The sequence below is a fragment of the Strongylocentrotus purpuratus genome, unplaced genomic scaffold (genome assembly GCF_000002235.5).
Source record: "Strongylocentrotus purpuratus isolate Spur 01 unplaced genomic scaffold, Spur_5.0 spur5_scaffold_7, whole genome shotgun sequence".
In the NCBI taxonomy this organism is placed as follows: Eukaryota; Metazoa; Echinodermata; class Echinoidea; order Camarodonta; family Strongylocentrotidae; genus Strongylocentrotus; species Strongylocentrotus purpuratus.
The window spans coordinates 25,501,936-25,521,783 of NW_022145613.1; the positions used below are offsets into that span (position 1 = coordinate 25,501,936).

The window sequence follows — 19,848 nt, forward strand, 5'->3', positions numbered from 1 at the left end:
AAAATAAATTTGAAACTTATATTTTGTGATTAGTTTGCATATATGAATTTATAACATTTTCCCATAATTTTAAATTGGTTGATAAGTTCATTTGTATTCGGCTATGAGGAAGTAAGCACATTCAATGAGATAATTCAAGGAATCAGTTATACAGATTGGATACTCATGGATTCTAATTTCCCTCATCAATACTTTCGACAAGCCTTATTAACGGCCATTACCAATATTCAACCTGTATGACATGCTTGGGGGGGGGCATTTTTTCCTTTTTACCTCTGACATTTTTACCCCTGACAATTTTTTCCTCTGACATTTTTATCTTTGACATGTTTTCTTTTGACATTTTTACCTCTGACATGTTTTCATCGAGCCAGTATTTCAATAGCAGCATTTGGATACTTCTTCCTTGTCCAGTCCTTTACTGACGACATCAAATATATTGTTATATCTCTTGATTTCATTCAGCTAATAACCGTACTTACTATACCTTTAGTAAGATAATTATATACCAAGATTTTATTTCCGATTTTTATGATCATCATAAAAGACTTAACTCCGTTTCGTTGACGATCAGCCATGCACAAAGAAGACGAACGACTTGATACATGTCTGATTGTCAACGAAACGGAGTTAAGTCTTCTGTCCATTCTGTTTGTTACTACGACAGGCAGGTAGTGACAACGAACTCGTTTAATCAAATTATGGAAATGCAAGCATTAATTTACACAAACAGAACTTCGTTATTCCTGGCTCATTTTTCCTGATTGAGGTGTCATATGACAGGGCAGGATTTAACTTTCTTCTAACGTGATTTTTCTCCTTGAAATTAAGAAACCGCCCGCCAAATGATTTTTTGTTTCCTGTCTCCAAATTGTTTTTAATCACTCATCTGTAAAATATGCATCACTATAAATATTTTAGTCATATTAGTTGCATCAAATCAAAGAAGAGGATCTAAGCTTTACAAATATGTGTCATTTATTAAATATATGTGTGATTAAGCTATGATAAAACATCGATAATTCTCGGTTTCGTTTTTTCTGGGACGCACTGTATATATATATATATATATATATATATATGTGTGTGTGTGTGTGTGTGCGTGTACGATTGTTTTGAGGTGGATGGGTGTGGGTTCGGTTGTGCGTGGGTTGAGTGCATGTGCGTTTTCGTGTGTACGATGATGACATATTCTCCTCCAATCATCAATACATTTCCATCATACCTCATAGGAATATTGGACACAATAATATAATTAACCCCCCAAAATTGGATCCGTCCCTATTCAAATTTGAGGCTTGTTTCGTGTTTCGTGGACAGAGACATCTGTATTAAATGTATAACCAAACTAGAGTGCCGCAAAGTTTGCCAACCATAAACAGCTATTGTGCATATTCTATGACCAAAATATTTAATATGCACCCCTACTCAACCTCAGGAATTCAATAGCGTAATTTGTTTTTGCGTGCAAGTAATGACACAATGTGCGCATGCTAGGTTTGCAGTGTAAAAAGCAGGGAACAAATGGCAACCTCCAGACAATTGGATTTCACCTTTTTTTACACCCATGTTTATGGTGCTGAATTGAAACTTGTTTTCTAAAGAAATTGAATTATTAATTGCGTTTTAAGGCGACGTTGAGGATTTATCATGCAATTGCATTTAGAATAAAACTGCCTAGAAGTTATTCTGGATAGTTGGTTATGTAGTTAATGTGAATATTGTTTTGTCATGAAGTTTGAGAAAATCTAAACTATCATTAAATAACTGTATACTGCTGGAAATCTCAAATATATAAATGCACAGCGAACGGACATGGGTTCGTGGATTTAGACACAATTTGACATGTAAATAACATTTTGGGAGTACAAATTGAAAAGTCGATATCCTTCAAGGTTGGATAAAGGGATTGATCCATCTGACAAATGACTTCCTATCGATAACTGAACAAAGTCGTAGCCTTTCCTTATTTGTATGCGAAAAATGAGGCAGTGTCTAGGAAAGTCATCTGTATTTGTAACTATGTAATATTAATTACATATATTTATGGTGTGTGAATGCGTTTATTAAACTGATCTTGGATTGGAAAATAAAGTTGTTTTACTTCGTGCAAACATCGTTTTATCTATTCTTCAATAATCAATGGTATTTGGGTAGTGGTTTGATCCACGCCCGTTATGCCAATAGTTTGATAATGAACGGTTAAGTATTTTTGTTTACGTCATATAACCTTTAATAGCTGCAAAGACCGTGACAATATGATTTGTGATATCAATCTATTGTGTTTATGGCTGAATAACTATCAAAGCCGCGTGTGTTGGTGCGTTAGAAGCTGTAAGCTTGTGTGTAGCTGTCTAATTGGGGTCTAAGGTGTGGTTCTACTTCAGCAGAGGTTTAACCACTTTATCATCACGGCTGTACACGTCCACAGTTACGTGGATTGGTTCCTCTGTAAAGAGCGTCATAGGGTTGTATATCTCATAGACATCGATCGTGTTTTGAAGTCGTTTGAAGCCGAAAGACCAGGAGGAATTTGACGAGTGTGGTCTTTTAGAGATCACCTTTAGGTGTATCTGTATCACACCTGGACAAGAGGAAGAGTAGTTATGGATACAGGACGTTCATTCAAGGTTTTAACATGGGTGTCATTGGTCTGTATTCTAGTGTACATACCTACAACTACAGCAAATACTGCACATGACCGTAAGTATTGACTTGATTTCATTTCTACATTTTTCCAAATACAATAACAGAATAACAAAGAACATATTAACGTAGGGTATAATACAAAATATACAAACAATACTAAGTTCATGTCAGCATTTTATTTACATAGGCTTATATACATAGTATTATCCGAACTATCTGTGGAAAAAGTGCAGGAAACCATAATCATAAGCGATGCTTGACTGGGATGGCGGCCTCAAAAAAAGGGTGAAGGTGAAATGTTTGTGTTAGTTTGTATGGGAGCGTGGCCTACCGTCGTGCGTATGCGCGATTGTGGAGCCTATGTCTTGCAGTGTGTGCACAACTGAGGTTCAATACAAAAACAACGTATGAATCAACAAGTGAATAATACATAGTGGCATGAATATCCCCTAAACTTCTGTTTATAAATTGCATGGATAGCATTTTCAATACCAGCATTTGTATATTTCTTCCTAGTCCAGTCCTTTACTGACTACATCAAAGATCTTAATATAGGGTAGGTGTAGGGAATTGGAGACCGTAGGGAATTGGATACCACCAAGCTTGACCCCATCACTGTCTGTCCGTGTTGGCTCCAATATTGCTATAGCGCCATTTGTGGCCTTTAACAACACTACTGCACATATCCAAATCACGTGATAACGTCATTAATCATTGTTATCTTATTAATCAGTTACATCGTGACCACAATTTTGTTACCCAATACATAGAAGAAGTTACTGAAGAGAATATAAAACTTTCTGTACGTGTAACATATTTCATGTTTATGTAAATTATGCAAATGTGCTTAAGGGTGTCCAATTCCCCCACACCTACATTATATGTTAGTGATGATTACATCAAGCTAATAGCCGTACTTACTATATCTTTAGTAAGATGAAATATATACCAAAGATTATATTTCGATTTTAAGAATCATCATATTTATATCACATGAAGTAAGTTAATATACATGGCGATTATTATACAAATACTACACGCTCCGTCGTTCAATGTAACAAAATATTTAAACCGACATTATCCAAAATGTCCAGAGTGATGTTAAATTTCACCGATGCCATAAACTTTGGTTAAACTATAATGGCACGAGGGGAATTCTAAATGTGGAGGTAAACATATGTTATATTGAACAACGAATGCATGTATGTAATATTTGTTATGAGGGTATTTGTGATATTTTTCCTTTCTCTTTGGGAGTCGGTCTCTTTTTGAAAGTGGGATGACATCCAAATATAAGTTGATTCAGGTTGATGTGCAGGACTGAATACAACTCATATTTTGTTATTCAAACATCTAAATATATTTCATAGAATTTGTAAAGATTTAAAAAAAACTTATTCTCAGACCTGCTAAGCTCCATCCTAAAAGAATGCATATACCTCCGGTTGTCTCCTATTTGCATCTGCAGCGGTGCAAACGTAGCTCGCTCGACGTCATTACCAAACAAGCCAATCAGCTGTCAGTGACGTCATATTGTATGCCGGGGCAAATATATTTTGTGAAATTATCGAGGAAAGCTCTATTTCTACTTGCAAACTAGTTTTCTTCTTATAAAAAGTGCAGCCATTGTGATAAAGAAATGCATTGAAGTGTTTAGGATATGATAAGTTATGTCTTATATCATTCACTAGATGCATTTTGCAGATAAAATTCGTAATGTCCTAGAATGTTCCATTGTGTTGCATGTGTATATGCCGTTGGGTGAAATGTTATAGAGCACAATGGCGCGAAATATACTTTTGGGGGATAGAATTTCATATTTTATTGTCATATTGAAAAAAATGATCTTCATGACAGAAATTGGACGCTATTATATGCCAACTAACAATCCACTCACAATCCACTCAAAATGTATGAGTTTGCCATAAAGCTGATAAGAATGACGCATGTGGTTAGTTAAATTCAGACCTATTCCGTGGTACAGTTACTTATATGTGTTCTTTTTGTGTTGCGTTTTTAGCCAAACTGTCGGCTCTTTCGTTTCCCAGTAGGTCACAATGCGCAGATATCCACTTCAAATGTATGTCTCTACCAAAAGCGCGTAATTGTTTCACTTTCTCCGATATTTCTATGATTATACTAGATTTTCCATGTTTTTAATAACCTGCAAGGCTGACATGGAATCTGATTATAATACTACAGATACCGGAAGATAATCCTCTATCTATTGTAATGCTAGGATGATCGCTGTCAGTTTGGCAGTCATATTATTTACTGGAGTTATTATAAAACCTTTACTTATCTTAAATTTTGGAATATTAAAGGCTGCACCTGTCAGACCATCATGAAGTTTGGATCCATTTGTATATATTTTCAAGTAGTTGTTTCATTTTATTGAAATATTTTTCAATGCACAATTTAACTGCTGTATTGGAAGCGACTCTTTCTTTTTCACTTAATCATGTATACTAAAAGAGACGTTTGGTTTCACAAAATGCCAAGGAGAAGTGCGAGGAATAAAAGCTGCCTGTTTTTCTAGGTTTTTTTTCTTTCTAAAGTGCAGGCTCGATTCATGAGGGGACCCTTATTCTCTTTCCAGTTATTACATTCGTATTGCCAACAATTTTGTAGTTTATTCTTTGTTGGATGATTATCCTTTCTTCATTGAAAATAAAATTTGTATTTGTCAACAACGACCTGTCTACGAAACTCTGAGGGGGGCTCCCCGCACTCGACCTGAAGCACTGCTAGAGAGGTCGTGGTTAATCCACCAGTAATAATCCTAGGCGCCTGGTATTGCATAAATATTTTTTTCTTCAAAAGGGCATTTGATGCTGACCCATATGCTTCACATCCGAAGTCTAGAATAGGCCTGATAAGGCCTTTATATACCATTAGCAATACTCGGCAGTTGCATCCCCATTACATACCAGGTATACAGTGTGATTCCAAATAGTTTACACCTAGAAAAATGTTAATTATGTTAAAAATCATCTATGAGCAGTAAATTATTATACATCTTATGAAAGAGTGTTTTATCCGGAATCATTTAGCATCATTTCGTGTGGTGTGTGTTCACGCTTGGAGGAACAGGAGGCATTGTTTGCGAGAGTGCAAAATCGACTTGCGCCAAAGTTGCTAATATGTGATGTATGAATAAAACAATTGGGATTAGGGTATTAATCCGGTCTTTTCAGATCCAAATAACATCCCTAACAAAATTAATCATGCCACACATTTGTGCGCGTGTGTGCGTGTGTGTGTGTGTGGGGGGGGGGGACTTTCCTTCTGCAAAAAGCATATGCAATGTATTTCAGTTGATACAATTCATTCTCTCACTCCGCTAATCCCAACATCATACATACTGTGTAGCATCACTTTGGCGCAAGTCGATTTGTGTACTCTTTTTAAAAATAATTAGCAATTTCTAGGTGTAAACTTTTTTTTGACTCACACGGTAAAGCGTAATAAATGCAGACGTTTTTTTTTGTGTGCATTTTTCAACAATAAAATCATATTGAGCAGCTCAGGTTAATCTGCTGTCAAACCAGATTCCTAGGAATTTGTGTGAATAATGATGGGGGAAGAACGCAATCAATAGTCTTTAGCTTGACTTCTTTTATTTCCCGTCTACCAAATAGGACTGTTTTTGTCTTCGAAGAAGAGACATAAACTTCCCATCTTTTACACCAGTTTTCTATCTCTTTTAAAGCCGTTTGAACTTTATTAATTGCAAATTTTCAGTTTTGGCTAAAAATATATACAAATATCATCTGCATAAAATGAAACGTGGCTATTTCGTTAAAAAAAATCGCAGTGGATTGATTACACTCCCATGTGGGATTCCTTGTAGTAATACCTTATTGTTTGACAATGTCCCCTCTACTCTAACTTGAGCCGTCCTCCGGCTGAAAATTCCTTCGATTCATTTCAAAATGTTTCCTCTCAAACCGGCTTCGTACATTTTATATAAATAATATATATAATATATAATTCCTTTTTCCATAGTACATCGTAGGCTTTCTCTAAATCAAGGAAGACTACGACTACTGTGTACTCTTTATTGTGTAGGCTTTATGAATATTGGTCTCTAATCTAATGATTTAATCAATAAATTGTGCTCCTCTCTTTTCGAAAACCCGATTGTAACAGGGTAATAGCATCATATTTTTCAATATGATGAGGGGTTTGATGAATCTCTTCCAGCTTTAAAAACTAGAATTAGGATGGAAGTAATCATTGTCCGGGCAGGATGGAACTGTCTCAGATCTCATTAAACAAATCGACAAGATACTGGATAGCAATATCTGGCAACTGTTCAATCAGTCTGGGTAATATTCCGTCCTGCCCGGGTGCTGGATACTTCATCACAGTTACACTCTTTTTTAATTCAGTTACTCAAAAGTATTAATTTAATACACTTCCTCTTTCTTGACTTAAGTCAAGCTTATCTATATAATTTCCTGTTCAATTATATTGAAGTAGTGATGCTTCTGTCCTTTCTTTGCAAACATGATATCAGCAGATACTAAAACTGCTTGTGCAAAATAGTCGTATTTTCCTTGAACATTCAACATTTTAAATTCAGTCTGATCCAGTACACTTAATTGTTTAGTAATTTTCTTTCTATACAATTCCCATTTGGCGTCCTTAAACGACCACTTTTGTGGGGGCTTATTTTAAGGGTGAATGTTTTTAACAATGGGGCCTAGCTGAAAGGTAAACCTTATCACAGAGTGGTGTGTGGGTGTTTGTGTTGTGGTGGATGGGTGTGGGTTCGCTTGTGCGTGTTCGTGTGTATGGTGGTGATATATTCGCTTTCAATTGTCATTATAATTTCATCATACCTCATAGGTTATGGGACACAATATAACCCCCCCCCCCCCAATTGGATCCGTCACTATTCAAATTTGAGGTTTGTTTCGTGTTTCGTGGACACGTTAGCTTTGAACGATCTGCCTGTTCAGAGACCCCTGTGTTCAATTCATAACCAAACTAAAATGCCACAAAGTTGGCCAACCATAAACAGCTATTGTGCGTATTCAATGACCAAAATATTTAATATGTACCCCTACTTAACCTCAGGAATTCAATAGCGTAGACATTTGTTTGGGTGCAAGCAAAGACACAATGTGCGCATGCTGGGTTTGCGTTAAAGTGATTTGGTAACATTGTTGATGAAAAAATTGAGTAATTTTTGTATGAAATGTTACTTATTATATTCCTTCTAATGTACTAACCCTCTAACATGCCAGAAATCCTGACATAATTATGAAACCAAGAAGATATTTATGGTTTTCTTTTAAGGTGTCACTTTGCGACACCTTCTAACAGTAAATTTTCCCAACCATTTTGAATTCTCCCAACCGTTTTTCTATGATTAAGACATAAGACACACTTTTAACAAAATCTTTCAACCCTTGAATTTCTGGAATGCTATATAGAGCAAATTCATTGCTTTGTGAAGATTTAAATTCACCTGAAATGTTATTAAATTGTAATAATATTTTGGAGAATTAAGGAATCAATCAGACCAGCTTTTTTCCATTTTTTATCATTAATAATAGTCTGTTATCACTCATAGTTTCAGATTACCTTTATTTGTACATCTAGCATCGACGTCACTACCTTAAGCAGGGCTCCCACTTAGCCGAGTTGTATTAGCGAGTTATGGCGAGTTGTGGTGAGTTGCCTCAAAGAGGCAATCGCAATAACTCGAGAACAATTGGGTATGGCTTAGCGTAACTCCTTACAAAATTCCACGATTCTCCCCAAAGTCGCGAGCAGCTCCAAAATTTTGAAAATGTTCAAAAAAAATTACCCGATTCGTTTTAATTCGAGGTGAACTCGCCTACACTCGTAATATACTCGCATTAAGAAACACTTCCTCTCATCTGAACAATGTTACAAAGTCCCTTGTTAGTGGAGAAAGCAGGGAACAAATGGCAACCTCCAGACAATTGAGTACAAATTGAAACGTCGATATCCTTCCCGGTTGGATTAAGGGATTGATTCATCTCACAAATGACTTCCTATCGATAACTGAACATAGTATTTCCTAATTTGTATGCGAAAAATGATGCAGTGCCTAAGAAGGTAATCAGTATGTGTAACTATGTAACATCAATTACATTTATTTATGGTATGTGAATGCGTTTATCAAACTGTTCTTTGATTGGAAAATAAAGTTGGTTTACTTCGTGCAGACATCGATATATTCATTCATCAAAAATCAATGGTATTTGGGTACTGGGTTGGTACACGCCCGTTATGCAAGTAGTTTGATAATGAATAGTTCAGTATTTTTGTTTACGTCATAGCCTTTGATAGCTGCAAAGACCGTGACAATATGATTTGTGATATCAATCTATTGTGTTTTCATGGCTGAATAACAGTCAAAGCCGCGTGGGTTGGTGCGTTAGAGGCTGTAAGCTTGTATGTAGCTCTCGAATTGGGGTCTAAGGTGTATTTCTACGTCAGCAGAGGTTTAACCACTTTGTCATCACGGCTGAACACTTCCATAGTTTCTCTGTAAAGAGCCATAGGGTTGTATATCTCATAGGCATCGTTTGCGTTTGAAGTCGTTTGAAGCCGAAAGACGAGGAAGGATTTGACGAGTGTGGTTTTTTAGAGAGCACCTTAAGGTGTACCTGTATCACGTCAGGACAAGGGAAAGAGTAGCTTTGGATATAGGACGTTCCTATGAGAATATTTATAAAAATAACAATAGTTTGTCTGAAAAAAGTGAATATCTTGAATGTTTAATGTCGTTAAACGATGAAATAAAAAGGTTACGTGTGTGATAAATGTGTTAAAATAGGTACCCGGTAGGATGCGAAAGCTAATGTGGTTTGATTAGCAATGGCGCTTGTAAAATGGCGACTGGCTGGATTGCTCCCCAGGGAGTGGAGAATGTGCATACCTTGTGTGCGGGTAAGCCTGAATCCGATGACCGGGATAATAATATGTTCCGCGCCTAGAAACTTAGTATTAGGCGCATTATAAATGTGAGCTATTATTATTATTATTATAAATGTGATAAATAATATTTTTTTAGTAATCATGCGAATCCCTCTATTTGAAGCAAAAATAAGGAATCAACTCTTGTTATACTAAGAGATCATCGGGGTACTCTTCCCCTCATTGCCAAGATTATTTTGATGCATATCTTGCCGTTGGTGGTTAGTATTTCTTTATCAAAGGAGAATTTGTAATAGTTTGTCTTTTAACAATACCCTTTCTGTACTAGTTTGCTGTATATTATGTCAGTTTCCCCTCTAAACCAGTCAAATTATAGACGTCGGACCAATGTCAATCTTCTTAATACCATTTACACACTTAATTGATTCTAACCACTTTTCGACATTTGGTCGATGTCAGTTAACATAAGCATTGTGATGTCATAAATGTGTTGGATTAATGACGTCGGTCCAACGTACATTTTCTGATCATAATTACCGACCTAAGTGATTCCAAACATTGTTACGACATTGGCGTGATGTCGGTCCAATGTCGGTTTCATGATGTCATAATTTGGTCGGATTAATGACGTCGGCTAGACGTTAATTTTTGACCATTTACTGATATTTTATTCTAACCACTTTCCGACACTTGCACGATATCGGCCCAACGTCAGCTTTGTGATGTCATGATTTTGGCGGTTTAATGACATCAGACCAACATCAATCATCTGACCATTTGCCGACCTACTTGATTCCAACCACTTTTTTACATTGGCGTGATGTCAGCCCAATGTCAGCTTTGTTGTTTCATAAATTGGTCGGATTGTATGACGTCGGTCTAACGTCAATTTTATGAACATTTATCAACCTACTTGAATATAACCGTTTTCTGACATTGGCGTGATTTCGGCCCAACATCAGCTTTTTGATGTCATAAATTGGTCATATATTAATGACGTCGGTCCAACGTCTATTGTCTGACCATTTACGGATAAACGTGATGCTAACCACTTATAACATTGGTCTGATGTCAGCCTGACGTCAGCTAACTAGCTGGGTTAATAATGATAATCTGAATGTATTGTAACGGCGACTTATATTGTTCGACAATATAGGAAGTAAAAGTCCCAAAATATAGCCCCGTTGTATGTTCAAGGTTAGTTGTTAGGGATGGCCGAGATTCGGGGAGAATAAACACTCGAGAGGCAGGAATTACAGTTGAAGAGTTTATTACAGCAAACCCAAACACATTTACAAGGATAAAAGAGAATGTCTTGCGAATCAGAGAGGCAAAATAATGCAGCAGGCGTTAGAACAGGCTAAAAAGATAGACTAACATGACTGGAGACCATTTCTGAACTGGTTGGCTCTCTATCCCATTCGTAAAGTACTCTCGCTTCAAACACTGTGATGACAGGCTTGTCACACTAACTGACACAATTAACTCTCGGCAGCTCACTAGTTTCACTCTTCCCTGACAGATTCTTCGCTCCTAACTGCCTAAGATACGAATGCAGTCTGTCTTATATACCCTTCGAGAGAAATAGAGAAAGACCAGTCATGTAGGTCACAAGTATCGCGCTGCGGAGTATTTAGGGAGAAGGGCGTCATTGAGCACATAAATAGAGAGCTCAAAGTCATATTGAGAGAGAGGATACAAGGACAGGAGAAAGTCAAGACAAGAAGCAAGCTGAAAGGGCTGAAGGACAGTGCAAGGTTGAAATGAGAGTTTCGGGCAAACAAGAGAGAAGGGAAAGAGCGAGAGCTCTGAAAGTCAGGCAAAGTCAAAGTGAGAAGGGACAGAGTGAAAGTTCTGAAAGTCAGGCAAAGTCAAAGTGAGAAGGGACAGAGTGAAAGTTCTGAAAGTGAATGCAAGGTCAAAGTGAGGAGAGAATAGAACTCCGCTGTATGCAAAGCAATTGGGATCGAGCTGGCTGGATTTGTAATAGCGTAATTATAGCAAGACATCCTTAACATATACTAGTACAATAATCATGGATAGTTGTAAAGTAGACTAAAGCATTGAATAAAATATATACATAATATTACATCAAATATCTTAATCAAACTGCGTGACAGTATGTCACACTTAATACGAAATACTGTCTCTATGCACTTTACATATTCTATTAGTTACCCCGGTCATCGATTTCATTCACGCACAATGTGCACCATCTCACTCGATGGGAGTATTCCTTCTTTTAATGGTCACCGTAAGGGCATATGTCAATTGAGACACAAAGGCTTTCTGCATCCTACCAGGTCACCAGAAGGCTCTGCGATTTTTTCACAAACAACACCAAACGGAAATAATTCCGCTAGGTCAACCTCCAGGTCAGCCCTCTGACGCGATGCGGGATCCCGCTTTGTCGGAGTAATATCCAGAACCAGAACCAGAACCATTTCTCTCCTGGGTATGAAGAGGCAAAAATAGATTAATGCCTTGCCAAAGGACATACGTGCCGTGTCGAACCCACGACCTTTAAATTTGAAGTCAAGCGCTTAAACTACTCGACCACGACACCTCTATATATACCTAAGGAAAAATGCTACGTAAAATAATATACATACTGAAATGAAGAGAGGGAAGAGGTGGTCGCTGACGTAGGTAGAGCATCGCTGTCATGCAGATTTTAGTGTATAAATGACGCTAGATCTAGCTTTATACGCTCGAGCCCTCCCCCTCCCTCCCCTCCCAATTTTTTTGAAAAAGTATGCCATAGAAAAATAGAAAGAAAGAATTATTTTTTAAAAAGAATGAAAGAAAAAAAAATGACCTGCCAGTGTCACAAATAAGGTATCAAAAATTATTAAATGCCTAAAAATCCTGAGCTTCCTAAGACTGGCCCCTGGATGCTCATCTGACCGTAAAGAATGCCTAAAACCCCTTAGCTTCCGGGGGCTCCGCCCCTGAACCCTTACCAGGGACCCTAAGGCGGACCCCTATACCCCACGCCATTTAGTGACCTGCCAGTGTCACAAATATGGTATAAAAATATGCTCATCTGACCGTAATTAAATGCCTAATCTAGATTGGTCTAGATCTAATATTAAATTTAGACCACATATCAATATTATACCAAAAAATCGGGCTGAACTGCTGCTTAAATATCATCATTTTGTAAGTAAAGACTTTGACTAGAATCTCATGTCAAAATTATTTTGACTGTCGGGTGGCACCTCGTAACTAAATGTATTGAGCCACTGTCAGAACATTGTGGTGGATCGAGTGTCCAGACAGCTGCACACACAGTTGTAAAACATCATCTAGGTCATTTTGAAATAAGGACAGATAGAGGACACATGCAGAAACATAAAAAGCCTGTCATATGATGCAAACATTTGCTTACTTTTGCACCAACTAATTTGTCAATAACAAATCGATATATGCTGTTTGTATCGGCTTGCATGGTGATGTAGATATACAGTAGGCTTGCGGGTGCACCATGTGAGAGAAAGGGAGGATTGAAATAAATCGATATATGTTTCAAATCAGTGCAATTCATGACCCATTTAATACAAAAGAAGTAAAAAGGATTGAGCGTGCTCTTGTGGTAAGAAAGTTTTATTTCAGCCAATGGTTATCAAGTTCCAACTGTAATCTAGATCTACCATCAAGTTTACAAATATGAATGTGTAAATGATTTTGTGAATCACGTTATTCATTTTACTTTAGACCTGTTTTCTTGTTCACCTTGCTCCAAACATTGCTTTTTTAAAACTTAAATGTAACTTCGTGTTTCGTGAATTTGTCGTAAATTTCAGAATACAAGCCTTTTGGGTCAGAGCAAAAAAGTTGGCAAAGACTAGATCTGAGATTATTTGTTCACCTTGCTCCAAACAGTGCTCTTGAAACTCACATGTAACTTCACATTTCATTAACTTGTATTGAATTTCGGGGGGGAAAAAAGTTGTCATATAGATTCAGATTCGGGTAAAATGACCTTTTTTAAAGTGTTAATGTTAATTTATAATACCTGTTTATATCTCCTGTTATGCAGCACCAGCCTTCTCGGAGGACTTTGGTGTATTAACATTTAACAATTCCCAAACACCAAGTTGGGTACTGACTGCCAGTGATAGCTCGGGTATTGTCACGCTGACATCGTCACCTAGTCCTGGGTCCTACTTTCCTCTAGGCAACACCACTGTGACTGTTACCGCCACCAGTGCCTCGATTACCTCCATAGAAGTATTTACAGTCCAAGTCGTATGTAAGTTATTCACAAGAATCCTTGCTAGAAACGTTTCTTTCACGAGACGCTTCTGTACCGGGCTTCTGTATTTCTCATTTATTAATGTGATGGACATCGAGCGTAAAAAATTAGCAAGACAAATTATTGTGATATGATTGGATTTGATATAATTTGGCAAGTAGATATGTTAAGTTTGAGATATGGGTGTGTAATAAAGGAATAAAGTTTACTTTGACGGGATAAGCCACAAAGATTAACGAGTTGAAGTAGGTCATTTCCGTTGGGTTAAGAACACACACCCTGATTAATGCTTTTTCTCTTTGATTCATGTAATCAATATCCTAGACAAAACTAAATTAGTTACATGAAACTATAGCAAACAAAGAATTGTATGAACAAACTTATTTGACAAAAAAATGACAACTAACAGGGAACTGCGGGAATTGAATACAATATTGAAGCAATCATTTACCGTTTTGACACGTTTTAAAATGATCATTCGAAGATCATGTCAGTGATTCTTCTTCTTTAAAGATTTACTCTGGATTTCATGTTATTTTTAGTCATATATTATTAAGAAATGTGTGTCTCATCAGCTAGAAAAATTAAATGAAAAGTTAGCCTGTTACAAACATGTGTTAATAGAAAAATAGTAGTAGTAAATACTCAATCAGTATTATTTCCTTTCATATCATTAGCTGACGGTTCACCAGAAACGGCAAACTGTCCAGGAGATCAACTACACGAGGTCTCACCGTCTGAAGTACCTCGTGCAGTTACCTGGTCAGTGCCAAGTGCCAGAGGATCAGGGACTATTACAACCACCAGCAACTATAGTCCGGATGACATGTTTAGAGAAGGCACGACCAAAGTCATCTACAAATTCACAGATGATGCTGGCAGGAGCTCCAAATGCTTTTTTTACATCAAAATCACAAGTATGTGCACATCCAGTATTTGTCCTTGTTGATATCCACATGGTCCTCTGAAAAATGTATTCAATTTAGCACATTACATGTTATAAAACAACGAGGAAGAAGAAGCTCAGTATTCGAGATACTTTTGGAACACTATCATGGTACAAATTCAGGGCAGGCCTTTAAATTAGATACTGTTACATAGCCACAACTCTACAAAATTTACCTGCTTTGTTTTTAAGCTAAAATGAAAGAATGAATACATAAATTGATGACTAATAAGTAGATATGAAAATAGATAGATGAATAGATACAAAAATTAATTAATTAAAGAATGAATGACTAAATAAATAAGTAAATAAATAACAAACTAAGATGAAATTTACAGGACGCATGACATGTCTTACCGGACGCATGACAACATTATAGGAATAAGAAGAAAAAAAGAAAAAAAGAAAACGATTAAAAAAATTAAAAAATAGGGGTCTACAAGAATATATATATTTTTTTTAAATCTTAAGAATTATAAAAAAATGTTTTTTAAGAAAAATATTCAAAGAAAGGAAAAATGATTCCCGATATTGCGTGCATCCAGTAAAATTATCCAGGGGCCTACACGGTAATTGACCAATAAGATTGCAGGGATTCTTCTAGTTCTACCCATCATTCATTAACATGTCTTTATCCATCAGTAAATGCCGACGAAATAGCACCAGACGTCGTCTTTTGTCCTGGGAATGTGACAGTTACCAAGCCAGCAGGGACGGTACAGGCCACAGTCACCTGGAACGAGCCAATGTTCTACGATGCTGTAAGTAAAGCTGATCTCGATATACAGCAGTCAAAGCAATCCGGCTCAAACTTTACCGTAGGTTCCACTCAGGTGCTGTACACCGCTATGGATGGAAAATTTAACGCGGCAGACTGCCAGTTTACAGTAACTATAAATGGTGAGTATTATTGTACCCGTACGTTAGTGATGGATATGTAACAAGGCACTACCGATCCAGCTTGCCTATACCTTTAACACAAAGCCATATTTTTGCCATATATTTGATATATTTACCAAGGCAACAGCAATATATTTCATAAAGTGGTATTTACAAATATAAGAAGAGAAAATATTGGTAGGTAAAAGGGGCCAGATGCTAATCGAACCTAAACCTTTACAGCATCGATATTTACCAATAACATAAATACAATAGAAAAAATTAACAATGTCTTACAATATACAAACTGATAATATGTAATATAATTTGTATCGTACAAACTATTTGCATTGAATTTTCATTCATGATTTGTTCAACAGAATTCTCAGTGAAACCTGTTTTTAAACCTTGTTTACCTGAAATTCATAGGTAATCTATTCCAAAATTCAGTGCCCAGAAAACAATGAAAATTACCCTGTGTTCTAAACTGTGGAAGACATAATTGTCCACCAAAATCTTCCCCGTCCCCCTCCCCCCCCCCCCCCCTCTCGTCCCACTGCCTGTTATTTGTGTTCTTATCCCCCCCCCCCCCCTTCTCAGATAGGCACCAGAAAATATGCAAACTTTATATTTTTTATAATAATAGATATAATAGATCGGAGATTTTTCCACCCACCCTTGTAGACTTGTGTACTGAAGGTATCCAATTTTGTATTTCAAGGGGGGGCATAACTAGCATAAGGCAGATGTGCCCCTATCCATATCCACCAGTTACTGACATAGCTACATCTTGTGCAGATTAAGGAGCTTAGTTGTAGAATTGATCCTGAAAGTAAATGAATGGTTTTAAAATCAAGCCTTCGTCCCAGATCTTTAAATACGAACATGTAATCAATTTTGTTCCATTTTTTAATGTAAAAACTTTTCTAAGCAGTCAGTTGAGTTAACTCCTTTGCAAATTTCTATTTCAGTGGTGGAAGACAACGATAAACCTGTGATCGTCGGTTGCCCTCAAAACTTCACTCACTGGGTCACTGCTGGACAGACAACAGCACCCGTTTCATGGGTAGCTCCGGATATTACCGACAATTCTAGCTTCACCGTTCAAGTCTCTCATGAACCAGGCAGCGAGTTTACAGTCGGAATGGACACCGTTGTGTCCTACGTTGCTAAAGATGCTGTCAACAACATGGCAGACTGCACCTTCACCATATCCGTCAGAGGTAAGTTACTCTTGTCATGTTCCCTCTGATAATCACAATTGATCTGTTAACGATCTAAATCCCTTGCAATGTTAGCATGTTGTACTCTAATTTGTTTTAAATTAAACCTCAGCATCTTACAACCCTATTTTCCATCTAAACATTGCTCCATTGGACTCTGTTCAAGTTGAATTATGTCCGAGGTTGTAATTAGTAAAGTGTTCATCGCGTTTGTGCTACAGTGTTAACATCATGCAGATCATAGACTTTCAAAATGTACCCTATATACACTGTAAGCAAGTATTTTATCAAAGCCCAGATCACACCCTGAGCAAGTATTTCTTGCAGGTTTTTCTACCCTAAACAACCCTAAAAGTTATCTGCAGACGATCGTGCATTTTTCCAGTTTATCAATTTAACAGTGTAATCGGCGTGCTGGCTTAACACTCAATAGTTTTTATCTCGTTATCTTGTGTGTATGATTTTGTTATGAAGTATGTACCCTTTTAACGTTAGTGCTGATGTGTGATTTAGTGATTTAAAACAGGGGGTGTTGATTTCTTTTTAATTGTTGTTAGTGCACACCCCCCCCCCCCCCCCTCCCATTGAACGAAATATCGGTCGGCGCGATTTTCACATTTCCGGAGGCAAACAAGAAAGCTCTCTATCCCCCCCCCCCCCCCCCCCCCATTGGAAAATCCCGGATCTGCCATTGATTTAAACTCCATTTTTACCCTAAATGTGATACGTACGTTCCGCCTCCAACAGCAATACACTTTTCATCCGTATTTGCATTTGTTATTTTAGGATTGCATGACTACTGGTACCTTTTATTCATAAATTGTATTATTTGAGATCAAGAGGCACTTAAAATGGCACACTTGTTTTTATTACAATCGTACTATACTAGTTTTGCATTTTGTAGATACCTAGATGAATAGTTGAAGAGTTATCAATCGCATTCATATGTAATCAGTACAAGATATTAGATACTAGTGAACATTATATGGCAAATATGGAGTCATGCTGAGTCCAATCATTTGGGACAAGGGAGTGTGGAAGTATGATTATCAGGTGATCACTAAACGAAGTCATATGACAAATTTCTCCCTTTTTTTTAGAGGATAGTGTTGACCCAGAGCTTCAATGCCCATCCAACATGAGCATTAGAGTGACCCAGGATATGACTACCCAAGTGGTCACCTGGCCGACTCCAAGTGCAACTGACAACTCCGGGAATGTCACTGTCACCTCGAGCCCGAAGTCTGGGACAGCATTCCAGGCATCAGTGTCTGGGCAAAATGACACAGTGACTGTCACGGCTGCCGATGCTTACGGAAATTCTGATACGTGTACCTTCCTCGTAAATGTCCGATGTACGTATGAAAAACACTTTAGGCTTCCTGTTGCAGTCATATCGAAAGCATGCAACTCCCCATGCAACTATCATTAATAATCCATAACTCACTTCAGGGGCCTGTTTCATAAACCTTGTTATTTAAAACAACAGCTAAATTTCTATGACAAATTTGCTCTAAGCCAATCATATGCCACGATTTCAGTAGCTTATAACAGTAGCTTGTAACTTATTGATAACAAGTTTCATGAAACAGGGCCCAGGTACGTTTTCACAAATATGGACCAAGATCTCCCTTTGTGTACCATTTTAAGAAATGCAGCATGTGTATCATGTTTACTAGCTGGCCTTCAAAATGTGAGTTTGAACACTTGATTTTTATCGAATGGTTTAACACGCAAGTCCACTTTAGTATGAAATCATATATTTGTTATTTATTTGTTTGTGGCAGAAGGTTATATTCCTCCTTCATCCTGTTCAACTTGTTAAATATAGGTCGGCCACTTATAAGGGTCACTTCCTTTCTGCCTGCTACCTGCCAATCAACTTTTATATTGTTGTACCAATGTATATACATATATTCTGTTTCTTTATGTAACAATGTTAAGTCTATGAATGTGTTGTACACTGTCGCTCATAAAGGTGGAATATTTTAGTTTTACCCCAATTTATGGAATTATTTTAAAAATTATTTAAAAATAAAGAATCTAGATAATAGTATACATTCTCAGATTTTATTGAATAATAATTTGCCAATGTGTGTTTTGCGGAACTGCTAAAGCATGTGTATGCTACTATGCTAATTAACTAGGGGACTTACGCCCTCAAGTCATAAATGACAGTAATGAGGATTAATGCCCAACAAAAGGGCACTAATATAGCACATCGACACGGTTTTGATCCTGGGGCCTCACAGTTACGAGGCCATTGTTTTGTCACTGAACCATGACTGTACGCAGCGGGGGCTAGGGTAGGAGGCAGTTTCAATAAATAAAAAAAATCACAGAAAATGCAATAAATTTTCAATAATTTATTGCATTTTACCCCGGTCCCCAACATAAAAAAATCTTCTGGACAGCCATGTATTATGGCTCAAGGCATGGGCACACAGAAGATTTTGTTATGTTGGGGACCGGGGTAACATGCAACAAATTATTGAAAATTTATTGCATTTTCTGTTTTTTTTTAATTTTATGGAAACTGCCCCCTACCTTAGCCCCCGCTGCGTACAGTCATGGTTCAGTGACAAAGCAATGGCCTCGTAACTGTGAGGCCCCAGGATCAAAACCGTGTCGATGTGCTATATTAGTGCCCTTTTGTGGGGCATTAATCCTCATTACTGTCATTTATGACTTAAGGGCGTAGGTCCCCTAATTGATAAGCATAGTAGCATACACATGCTTTAGCAGTCACGCAAAACACACATTGGCAAATTATTATTCAATAAAATCTGAGAATGTATACTATTATCTAGATCTATTATTTTTAAATTATTTTTAAAATAATTCCATAATTGGGATAAAAAAAAAAAAATATTCCACCTTTATGAGCGACAGTGTATATGTTTTATAATTGCTTTGGTGAAACAAAATTGAAGTGAATCGAATTTGTGCGATTGAAACCATGAATGTAGTCT

The 19,848-nt window shown here is 37.1% G+C and overlaps 1 protein-coding gene across 1 annotated transcript in view; it reads left to right on the forward strand.

The window, feature by feature from the left end:
* Positions 1 to 2,377: 2,377 nt before the first annotated feature.
* LOC100891850 (hyalin) overlaps positions 2,378 to 19,848 on the forward strand; it is a 31,876-nt gene continuing 14,405 nt past the window's right edge. The window contains exons 1-6 of the mRNA XM_030974721.1: positions 2,378 to 2,703; positions 13,613 to 13,825; positions 14,506 to 14,745; positions 15,417 to 15,674; positions 16,625 to 16,876; positions 17,977 to 18,231. Of these exons, the coding sequence (XP_030830581.1) occupies positions 2,607 to 2,703; positions 13,613 to 13,825; positions 14,506 to 14,745; positions 15,417 to 15,674; positions 16,625 to 16,876; positions 17,977 to 18,231 (1,315 nt within the window). The 5' untranslated portion in view covers positions 2,378 to 2,606. The remainder of the gene's footprint in view (positions 2,704 to 13,612; positions 13,826 to 14,505; positions 14,746 to 15,416; positions 15,675 to 16,624; positions 16,877 to 17,976; positions 18,232 to 19,848) is intronic.